The 12,156-nt window shown below is 38.9% G+C and overlaps 1 protein-coding gene across 3 annotated transcripts in view; it reads left to right on the forward strand.

Moving 5' to 3' along the window:
• MTA3 (metastasis associated 1 family member 3) overlaps positions 1 to 12,156 on the forward strand; it is a 135,772-nt gene that overhangs the window by 14,832 nt on the left and 108,784 nt on the right. For all 3 annotated transcript variants that reach the window (XM_085054955.1, XM_085054954.1, XM_085054956.1), the window contains exon 4: positions 7,816 to 7,942. In XM_085054955.1, coding sequence (XP_084911081.1) covers positions 7,816 to 7,942 — 127 coding nt within the window. The remainder of the gene's footprint in view (positions 1 to 7,815; positions 7,943 to 12,156) is intronic.

Here is a 12,156-nt window from a genome sequence, read left to right on the forward strand (position 1 = left end):
ATCTCTGCCAACAAATTTTGAAAAGTTGTTTATCGGCTTTTGAGGATGTGAACTGAATGTTAGAAAAGCAGTTTAGATCTCTGAAACTCTGTGGTTATTGTCTCACAGTGGAAAAAAATGCCAGTGTAGATCTAAAACCTGAACGTTGGATTCTTACAGAAAACATAAGAGATTTTTTGTGTGCTTAGTTCTCTCATCATGATACATTTATTGTTTTTTATATATTTATACTGCATTTTCTTAAGGAGAGACAACCATGCAACTTGTTAGCCAACTAGATCAAAAAGACCTGTTGCCTATGCTAAAAGGAAGACAATCTTGTTTAAACAAGATATGACCAGGAGTTTCACATGGAAATGGTGAAAATCTAAGTGAGGGGAAAAGTTGTTAATAGCATCTCAGGAAAATGGAAGATACAGAGCTCACTTTTCTAAAAATCATGTGTAATAATTATTCAGGAAGGTTAAGTGGTGGCATTGCAGGTAGCCTTTGAATTTCTTGAGCCAGATGATGGATTAAAAAATTATTTCTTGGGCACTGTCAGATTCACCACGTACACTTTTTCTCATGGTGGTCTGCCAGCCTGGATTTGAGGCTAGAATTAAAATTTCCTTTCTTTCCCACACAGCTCTAAACATATGTACACTTTGGAAAAACTACTAATTGACTTCTGATTCAGCTGATGAGCTGGATACCAGTAATTGGATGTTCATCATGTTGCAAATAGCAGTGTCCGTGACACGGTTTTGAGTCTGCTGCTTACTGCTACTAATGAGCTACTTAAAGAAACGCCATACAGGACTGTTGCTTCACACATCCTGCAACAGCTTGCTGCAGTTCATACAGGTGTACACATGACCAAACACAACCTGAGCCCTGGAACGGGATATTTTCTCATTTGGAAGAGTTTGCATTTGAATGGGTGATGCAGAAGTCAGGTCAAAGGGGAGAATCTAGTTGATGTTTATGGTACAGAATGGCCAGCTCTTTTACCTCTGCCTGTGTGTTACTGTTTCCATGCTTCAGTGGGACCCTTCTGTTCTGTAGTGTTGTTTCAAACTAGCTTGCAGTGCTCAAAAATGGTTAAAGAATTATTGTGCTTGCTCTTGCATTTATTCATGTTATATTTAATTTATTAGGATCTATTTATTAATGTAGCACATCATGATTCATACTACTTGTGGAGGTAATCCTTCCTTGCCTTCCACCCACAAGCTCCTTGCTCTCAAAAATCTCCAGAACCAGTTATCAAAAACCCCCACCCATCAAGTTTTGGAGGGTGAACTTTTCTGCTAATGAGAGGTGTGATAGGTTCCATAAAATATTTTTGCTACAAGCCTGTGATAAATGTGATATAGTTGCCCAATTGCTTATGACTGAGTATTGTCCTGGGAATTGTTATTATCATAGCATGCTACTTGGAAGTCCCCAAAAAATGATTTTGCATTGTTTTGGAAATAATTTTTATTATTGGAGAGTAGGTGTGGTATATTAGTTCTTAGTGGTTGTATAGTAGTTATTTGTTTTGTGACCTCCTTTAGAAAAATAATGATGAGGTAGTGTGGGAGGATCACCTGGATAACTGTGTTGGAAAACTGGATAATCCCTTAGAGGCCCCATGTGTATCCATGCTATCCAGTAGGAATTAAAAGTAGACCTATTCCCTGAAAACACAAGAGATCACTTTTTATTTTCCTACCTGCAAAATTGCTTAGATTCATACTTTAGATAGCAATATGCTGTTTAAATGACTTGTAATCCATACAAACTGTGCTTTGTATTTCCTGTCCTATCTGAAAGTAGCAGCAAATGTCAAATTGATGTTATATATTCTAACAGTCATCTGAACACTGCAACAGACGTGATATAAGTAAAGCTAATTAATTCAGCTTTGGGAAACACTTCCTCAGTCAAATTGACAGTGTAACCATGCATAGTCTAGCTCACAATGTTGATTAAATGGCCTTACTACAGAGTTAAAGATTAAATATCACAACTAAGTACAATGAAACATGTGGCAAGAAGCCTCAAGCAGGTAAGCAAATTGGCCAACTGCTAACCTAACAGAGCTCTTCATTCACAGTCTGAATAAAGTTGTTCAGATGGTTAGACTTACTGTTTTTCTTTTGTATGAAATTTGGCAGTAATTGGATTTACTCCCTCTCCCCCAAAATCTATATTTATAATTGTTACTGCTGTAGCATCTAACTGCCAAATGTGCACTTGAAGTTTTTGCCACAGCCATCTAAGCTTAAAGAGACTTATGTACAGCCACCTTTCCTTTGGTGTGTGTGGCAAACTTGCACCTCTTCAGCATTCTCAGCTTTTTATCTGTAGGTTTGAAAAATATGTTGTTGATACCTATGATGTGTATAATATTTGGGCTGAATGTAGAAGAAAAAAGATACAGGAAAGGAAAAAGGTTTAGAAACATTTCTCATAGTGATGCTTTCTTTGAACTTGAAATTTTGATCTAATACAATTTTTAAAGTATTTTAACAAACAGTAAAATGGCTGTAACTCCGCAAATGGTGGTGGTGATTTGAATCTCTCCATCTAAGCTTCCATAAGCCAGATGGAGCTAAGCTGAGGTACGGTTTCAAGAGCAGAAGCAATTAATTTAGAGGCTAGAAAGTTAATGCATTGTAGCTTTGGGTACGGTGCTGTTTTAATTCAGCATTGGTCTGTGCTGCTGTTGAAAGGAATAGTCTAGGTTTTTCCCATTATGTCTTCCCAGTCTCCTATTTTTGCCTTTTATTTTTTTTCCATGATAGACGCACTAGGCTAAGAAATTGGAATTAACCTGGATTAAGGGGCAACTAAGTGAATAAAAACTAATTGCATGGTCTGAGTCAGAGGGTGGTGGTGAAGCATCCACACTGTGTGGAGTCCCATGGGAATCTCTGTGGGGACCTGTCTTTACCAGTGACTGGAGCAGGCGGTGTGGTGCACTCTTACCCTGTTTGCAGGTGACACAGCAATGGGGGGATGCCAGGTGATAGGCTTGAGGGAAGGGCTGGGATTCAGAGATTCCTAGAAAGAAGAAGGAGTGGTATGTCAAAAACATGAAGATAGTCAGTAGGGATAAATGCCAAGTCTTGCACCTGGGAAGGAAGAGCTCTTGGCAGGGATATAAGCTGAGAACAGAGGGGCTTGGGGGAGCAGCTCTGCAGGAAAGGCCCTGAGGGTCCTTACAGACAACTCCCTGAACACGAAGGGAGCTGGCCAAGAGCATCCTGGGCAGTATCACCAGTCACACAGACAGTAGATCAGGGCAAGAGATTATCCTCCCTGATTATTCAGCACCCTTTGCATCACATCTAGGTATATTGCATCCAGTTTTAGGTCCCTGATAAAGGAAAGTTGCTGATGAATTGGAATACACTCAGCAAAAACCATCATGATGGGTGCTTGCCCTTCTAGGAGAGTCAGCTGGAATTGAGCTTGCTTAGCTTGGAGTAGAGTGGACTCCTAGTGCCTCTGGGGAGGTGGTAGACCAGAAGATGGAGTTGGACTCTTGGCAGTGATTAACAGGAGTAATTCAGATTAGATACAAGTAGAAGTTTTTTCACCATTGGCTGGTGATGAAGAGGTTATGTGGTCTCTTCTCTTCATATTTTCAGTTATTCAGTTTCCATGATTTTTGGCTGAATTTCCAAATTCCAACTCTAGCTGGAAAGAATGTTGTCAGCAGTTCGGTGGCAGTAGAGGGAGAACTTCCTTTCTTTTAATACTGAAGATTTACTCCTCCTTGCTGAAGGTAGTCTTCAGTGTTTAATCTCTTACTTTCTGTTGCCATAGGCAAGGGAGCACATGGTGGGTTAGTTAAGGAAGAGTAGTATGTCTGAGGAATTTGTCTTGTTTGCTAGCTGATGGTTAACTGTACAGTTGTTGGAGTTGCATTTAAACCTTTAAAAGTCTTTCAGGACTCTTAAAATGTATTTTAAAAGAATTTTATATTAAATAGGATTACTGTATTTCTAGAGACTTTCCCTCAGTTTATTTACATTTCAGTTGCAAACCCAAGCAATTCTTCCTCATAGCAATCTTGACACATCACATAACGATAAACAGACTGTATACGAAGTTTAGGTGGCATGGGCAATTCTCTCTTCTCAGGCTCACTAACACTACCATTTTCTAACAGCAAATCCCACAACTTAAATGGAAGAGGGAGAAAAACAGAGAGAGTTCATCATGTTTTTAAAAGTGGTGATGCATATGTAAAATGAGTGAGGATTACAGTTTCTTTCCAGTATCCATTGCTTTACTGAGTCATTTAATTCTCATTTATATTAGAGAGGAAAAGGAAAGTTGCAGCACTGAAAGTATCACCAGATCACTCTGGTTTTCAGGATCAAAGTAATTATTTAGCATTGATGATTAGAAAGCCCACGTATAATAAATAGACCAAAAGCTTTAAAAGCTCACTGGAGATGCCTACTTTTGCTCACCAGGATTTTTCTTTTAAATAATGAAATATTTCTTGTAGGCCAGGAAAAATACTACAAAACAACATTATCTTATATTTTGCCCAAGGCCTAAAGGAGATTTTGTAATTTTCAAAAATCAATTGTATTCATCTTTGGAGTCATACCTAAGACTTTCAAAGTATTATTAAGATGAACAATTTTTAAATTGATTTGTCTCTCTCATCATGGAATAATGAGGCCCTGTGCATGTCATCACCATATTGCTGCATAAAAATATTTGCTCACTCTGAACTATTGCTTTTCTTCCCTTCCTTAGTGCTGGAATGTGCTTAGCTTGGTGCTACTTTATGATTTCCTGTACTATCTTCTGTTTCACCCTTTTGATAATCTCTCCTTGGATGGCAAATGAAATTCACATGTGCTGTAAATCAAGTCACAGATGTGCAGAGATTGCTAAAAGTTCTGCCAGGCTGCTACTACTTTCCTTCTAACAGGTGTTAAGGCCTGATCATTGCAAAAACCTAGTTCAAAAGCAACTCTCTAAAGGTTTCTTCAGATGCAGAATTCTTTGCCTTGCCATCCAGCGAATTTAGCTTTCTCTCTTCTTTATGCTATTTTCCTTTCCTGGTACAGGTTTGTGTGACTGCTGGGACAAACCATTACTTTTTTTACTAAATCCTACTGTTAGCAGTGGTTTTATAATGCTGAAGCAGAAAATTGTAAAGTTATGCCAATGGTAAATTGTGTTGAGTGGATGGAACCATTCTGTGTCTGGCCGTGGTTTGTTCTACTTAGTACTGAGCTTGTCAGATCATCATGTATAAAACATCTGTTTTATTTCTAAAAATACAGCAAAAAAGTTACATTGTTGCATGGATAAGTTTGGAGTGTTTTAAGAGATGGTTGTAAGAGACATTTGGTTTCTGCTTCAGGCTCTTGGATCAACGTTTTCATATCTTATGTAAGATCAGTGCAATAAATTTGATTAAAGGTGGTGGGCTTTCTTTGTTACTTATTGATTCGAATTCTTACTTGAGGAAGATATTGAGATGAGCGTAGGTGTCTAAAGCCATTTTAAACTCTGGAATATCATCTCTGGCTACCTGCAAAATGGCCCATATTGTCCTGTGTTTTGTGCCTTATCTGCAGTCAGATGTTTTTGATAGGTTGACATAATATGATTATGTCCTAATATGATTTCAGACCCTTGTGTTTGGATGCCTAAATTACTAAGAAAAAACCCCAAACCTAAGGTAACTAGAAGAAATATTAATGCTTGAATGTGGAAATCAAAATGTAGCTTGTAATGGTCACTTCCTGCAGTAAACAGTTGTAGGAATTAATTGCTGCAAATATTGGTGTGGTTTAACCCCAACCAGCAACAAAACACCACACACCTGTTGGCTTGCTACCCCAGGTGGGATGGGGGAGAGAGCTGGCATTAACAAACAAAGCAAACCAAGGAATTAATTCAATGCTTCCCATGGGCAGGTAGGTGTTCATCCATCCCCAGGACAGCCGGGCTCTATTACACCCAATAGTGACTTGGGTGGACAAAACATATCACTCCAAATGTCCCCATTTCCCTCTTCTTTCCCCCAGCTTTACATGCTGATCATGATGCCACATGGTGTGGGATATCCCTTTGGTCAGTTGGGGTGAGCTGTCCTGGTTGTGTCCCCTCTCAGCTCCTTGTGTCCCCCCAGCCTGCTCGCTAGTGGGGGGTGATGATGAGCAGAAATGGCCTTGACTCTGGGTAAGCTCTGCTCAGCAATAACAAAAACATCCCTGTGTTATCAGCACTGTTTCCAGCACAAATCCAAAACACACCCCCGTACTAGCCACTGTAAAGAAAGTTAACTCTATTCTGGCCAAAACCAGCACAAGCACATACCTTTTAACATGAATTTCTATTTTTTAAATAATTACTTGCCTAATTAAAAAATGCTTTGACTTGGCATAGATTTTTTAAAAGATTTATTGATTGTCAGTATTATAGATGCCAAAATAATTCTGAATTGAGTGATAGTCTGACTTGAACCTGTACATGTGTCAGGTGGGGCTGTGGGTTGTCAGGTGACATGGGTGAAATTCTTGTTTTCGTTTTTGTTTTCTTGTTCTCTCCACAAAATGTGCCAAAACAGGGAAAGGAATGAGAGTGTCTACAGCAAGATAGACTTAAAGTGGAATTGAGTTTGAAGAAATTGGTTTTATCAGGGTGTGTTGTTATATCACTTTTGTGAAAAGAACTGTTAGAAGTGGAACGAACTACACACAGGCATGATTAAAAAAAGTAGTAGTTTTGCATTTGGAGAGAACTGTGGTTGCCATGAGGATGCAGGCAGGCTTCATTTTGAAATAGTGTCTGTAGGTTGGTTGTAAAAATGGTTATTATTAGTAGAGCGGGTGAGGCCCCCTGTTGTAGGTAGTTACGTGAAATACTATCTCATGCTGAGGTTCTGTTGTTGAGTTTCTGAGAACTATTTTGTAAATTGCACTTGGTTTTGCAGATGGTGGATAATTTACCAGGTAGAAAGTTGCTAAATCTTTGAGAAGTTATTAAAGGGTCTGTATCTTTGCACCCATTATTCAGAGACACTTTTTGCCCTTTTTGGGATGCTAGAGAAAGTACAGATTCAAATTCCACATGTCCCAAGAATCCACTACGAAGGCAAATTTGAACCATCAAGATCCCAGGATAGCTCTTTTGGAGAGCCTGACATTGTGTGATGTGTTAGCATGCAGTGTGAATGTTGCCCTTCAACTCTACATGTGACTCTTCCTAGTATCTGCTTTTAGTTCTTCCTGTCTTGCTTAAAATAAAAATAACTTTAAATCTTATTTAACTATGCAAATACACTGTGTTTGTTGACACTATATGGTAAGGTTAACATAATGGAAGACAGCAGGCTTTTACAGTTTTCTTAGACAGATTTTGCAGTCTTAGACTGCAAGTATGTTTAGTAAATTTCCGTTCATAGAAAGTGTGCTTTTCTTCAGGACTTTTGTAAAAGTTTTAGCAGTAGTAGTAATATTGGCAACAGAAAATCAGACCTCAAACTGGTCAGCAAGCAAGAGAAAAATACAGAGGGAAGAAGATGAAAAAAGAATGAGTAATGTTGACAGGGTTGTTCTTAAGCCATGTGAAAGACATCAATGCGTAGTACAGTAGGAGAAGAGCGTAATTTTTTAAAGAGTTGAAGTGTATAATTCAAAATACTTAACATTCTGTCAAGTTACATAAACTGTAGTCTTGTTAAACTCATCTTTTCTTTGAAATACTAAAGGAGGTTGCTAGGGGGTGGGGGGGATGTCAAGTGAAATGGTTGCAATGATGTTATGCAACAGAGTTAATTTTGACCTACGCTCTGCTTCTCTGCAGAAGAAGTTGAAGAAGAGTCTGAAACTACAATTGAGGTTGATTTGACTGATAAACAGAAACATCAGTTGAAGCACAGAGAGCTTTTCCTTTCTCGCCAGTATGAGTCCCTACCAGCAACGCACATCAGGTAAGAAGTAGTAAATACAATTTATTTTTGTGTTCTGCTGGGTGGATTGCCTGCCAGTAGTCCATCTGCTTGAGTGCTTCAGCCTTGCAAAAGGGGGTCATTGATCTTAGCTGAGTTGTGCCAGGTTGTCCAATAAACTACTTTGGAAGCGCCTTTGTTTTTTCCTTCTGTTACTTGATTTTTGAGCCTTAGAAGGAACAAGAGTCTCAGAGCTCTAGCTTGCCAATTGGAGCATCAGCTGATAATTTGGTGTAAAATCAGTCTGTTACTATTTTGGAAGAGCTAATTTTTTTTAGCTATTCTGCTGGCCAAAGGAACCTTGACCATTTTGTCTGGCCAGGAAAACAGCAGATGGGTTTGGAAAAGGGGCAGTGACTCAGTGGTCAAATCTGCAGTTTAGGGCTGCATGCATGTAAAATTAAAATTACCCCAACTTCATTAAATGTGAAGAAGTCATGACTCAGTTTGGCTAATGCTACAGAAGCATTTCAAGTCTTGTTTTAAATTGCCATTAAAGCCAATGTAGGAAGAGGCTTGCTGAAGCTCGTAAGTGTGTGTTGACTTCTTTCCGTAAATGACGTACGTGCTCATGTCATCTTCTATTTAGCAGTCAAGAAAAGTTTTTTTTGTGTTGGGATGGGGGGATGATGAATCTAGAAATGGAAAAGAAATAGCACTGTGGCAGGGGGAAGTCTAGTTTAGTGTGAAACAAGGCTTCTTACATTGCATTCTTAAGGAATTTTCATTTTCTCATTACACCAAGCTCGCCCCAGCTATTTCAAACTATAAATGTCTAGAAGCTACCAAAAAAATTATATATTGTCCAAAAGGAGAAACACTTTGTGTGTGCTTTTTTATTTTCTCTCTTATTGGCAAATCACGGAGTTACAGAATATTCTGTGGTGGTATGGACAGACCCACAAGCATCACTGAATCCAACTCCTGGCCCTGCACAGGACATCCCCAAGAATCACACCATGTGCCTGAGAGCATTGTACAAACGCTTCTTGAACTCTGCTAGGCCTGGTGCTGTGACCACTTTCATAGGGAGCCTGTTCCAGTGCCCAGCCACGCTCTGGGTGAAGAACCTTTTCCTTATATCCAACCAAAGCCTCCCATGAGCTTAAACAACTTAAGGCTATTCTCTTGGATCCTGTCACTGCTCACCACAGAGATGAGATATTGCTTGTCTCTCTCGCTGACAACACAAAAACTGGAAGTTGGAAATTTTTGTATTAATTTCCCATGCTTGATTCAGCTACCTGTTCTGACTTTGAAAAAGTAATCTAACTGTCAATTTTCTGCTGCTCCAACTATAGCATGGAGATAATAATCCTGTGCAGTTTCTTTTACTTTGACTTTTAGATACTGAAATAAGGTATTCTCCTTGCAGAGGGAAGATTACATAGAAGTTCTCACCTCACAGCTCAGGGAGCAAATACAATAGAGGTTCTCCAGTGCATAGCTCACAAAGAATTCGCACAGAAAAACACATGAATTCATAGTACATGCCACACAACACAGCAGGCAAATGCAGAGTGATGACTTGCATCTACTTTTCAGAATAGAAGAATGTTGTAGGACTGTGCTGTCACATGTTACTTAGACCTTTACCAGACAAATTCTAGAATGAGCTTGATGTGGACTCATGATGTTTCAACAACCTTAACTCTGTTTTAAAAAGAAACAAGAAGGCAAATACACTGCAAAATATTCCTTGTTTAGCTTTTTAACATGCTAATGTTCATATTCTCTGATTCTCAGTAGTTTTCTTAACTTTTGTTAGATTTTCCTGCAAAGAGTATAGAAATATTGAGAAGGTGGTGCTCCCCTAGCTTTCTTCCATCAGTACTCCAGAATACCCAAGGATGAAGAATTTCCAGCCTCTCTGGGTGTCTATTTTGGTGTTTGATGACTATTGTAAAATTTTTCCCCTGTCATCTATTTGGAATTTCACTTATTGAAACTTAGTGTCTATTACCTTGTGTCCTGTCACTGTGCTTCTCTGAAAGGAGCCTGGCTCTGTCTTAGTTATCTATCTCTTCATTATCTATTATTATCTTTTCCCGAATTGAACACAGCAGTAGAAGTTCTCCCTTTAGTTGTCATACCTTAAGAGTGAAGAAATCCAGTTTAATATCATCTGCAGACTTGTTGAAAGTGTGTTCAGGTTAATAAAGATTTTGTTCCAGGACCAGCAATTGGGGGATGCCCCCAGTAACCAGCTGCCAGCTGGACTTTGTATTACTCACCCCAGCCTTTTTGGTCAGTGGGTTTTTCCAAGCTTATTGTCTACTTATCTAGTCCATGTGTTTCCAGTCTGCATGAAGGACACTGGAACACTGCAGGCTTTGCTGAAGTTAGGTTCAGTGACATTCTCTGCTGTCACTGGTCTACCAAGCCAGTTGCCTCCATATAGAAAGGTAGGAGATATTTGTGCAATAAAAGTCAGGGTTGCTCCATGATGTAGGCATTTACTCTTAGCACCTGCAGTTTTAGCCCTTACATAGGAAAAACTGAATTTACAGGAGTAACTGGTACAGTGGTACAGAGTGGAGATGGGAGGTTGGAGATCAGTTCTCTCAAGAATAAGAACACAAAAACTCAGCCCCTCTGGAAGGCAGAGGAAAAAATTTAAGTCAATTTTAAGAGGATGGAGGAGGTTTTTGACAGCTACAGATCTTGAACTTTTCCTGACATCTTCAGCCAAGAAAAGAAACTGCATGTAATTGCCTTTTTGTTGTAATTTAAGGGAATAAAAGAATTTTACCTAGGATGTTTTTATTTAGTTTTTACTAATAAGGTTTTACTGCTTTTGTTTTGTCTTTCTTCTTTTCTTATGTTCTTATTTCTTTTTACATTTTTCAAACTGAATAGCAGAGGAAATTACACCTCCTCCCCCTTCCTCCTCTCTCCTTCCCCTTAGTCAAAAACCCTATCACTACTTTTGTTCTAGTTCACAATTCCAAATACAGTGATGTCTCATTTATACACCTGTTGCTGTTACTTCATAACTGAGTTACCTTGCAGTTATTTTAGTGGGTTAGATTTCCTTGATGTGCATGTCTAATTCTCAAGTTTTTTGGTCTGCAACTCTGGGTTTTGAATAATTTTCATGTAATTTGTTTGCTCTAGTATTAGTCAAATACAGTTTCATTCCTTATTCTGATATTTCTACTTTGCTATATATGCATTATATGTAACTGTTTTGATATGTAATTTGTTTTGTTAAAAATGCTGGGATTTTTTAAACTTCATCTCGTCTCCCCTTTACATTGTGTCACTATGGCATTTTAGTAGCTTTAGGGAGTTTGAGCATAAAAAGCCAAAGAGCCAGATTTAGAAAAGAATTAGAAGTGGATAGTGTAGTAATTAAATATGGAAGTGCTGCCTTGTGGATGGTGTTCTTGCAGTGGAATGTATTTCAGAAGGCGGAATTGCCTAGCTCAGTGCAGCACCTTTCTGGAGCCATGGTGTGTGGCACAGTACAAGCTGATGTATCAGTTTGGGGATCAAAGACAAGGTTTGGTACCTTCCTGCCTACTTGCTAGAAGTGAAATTATTGCCTTCCCCGTCTGCTCAAATGTGTGCAGTCAGTAACACCCCTCCAGTGGATTATCTCCTTCCCTCCTAATCCCTGTATATTACAGCTGCAGTTTTGCCAGGCTCTGTAATCCCACATGTCCTTGTCACCTTTGTCCTGCCAGCCAGGCTCCCTGAGCCACTCTCCTTCATTAATGTCACGCAGTGAATGCGCCCAGAATTGCTGGAGATGGCTTCTGTAAGCAGTGCCATGCCACAGAGGGGCTGAGTTGAGCCAGTGCTGTGTACTTGGCGTTTCAGAGGTCTGAGCATTGCCAAATACAGCATTTTGGAAAGGCATGAAAAGGTATGGGGGGAAAAATAGTGGAAGTTGTCAGAAAGTTGAAATTGTTTGCCAGTGCAAACATTTGCAAAATTCCTCATGAAACTTAGCATGTAGTGAAAGTGGGTCCCATAAAAATCTGCAAATGGTTGTTAGAGATGCACTGGGTTATCTGACTTGTGATTTGGGCTTTAAAATTTATTTTTCATTCTTAAATTCTCAACAGTTAATAGGTGTTAAACGTATAAATTTTTGTAAAAGATTGCATTAGCTTCTAAGTTCATTAATAATTGCTCTAGAGTTTAATATTTCTTATGAATCATGTAGAAGAATTTATTTCTACATCAAA

Source organism: Lichenostomus cassidix, chromosome 3, assembly GCF_008360975.1.
Source record: "Lichenostomus cassidix isolate B80296 chromosome 3, HeHo_3.0, whole genome shotgun sequence".
In the NCBI taxonomy this organism is placed as follows: Eukaryota; Metazoa; Chordata; class Aves; order Passeriformes; family Meliphagidae; genus Lichenostomus; species Lichenostomus cassidix.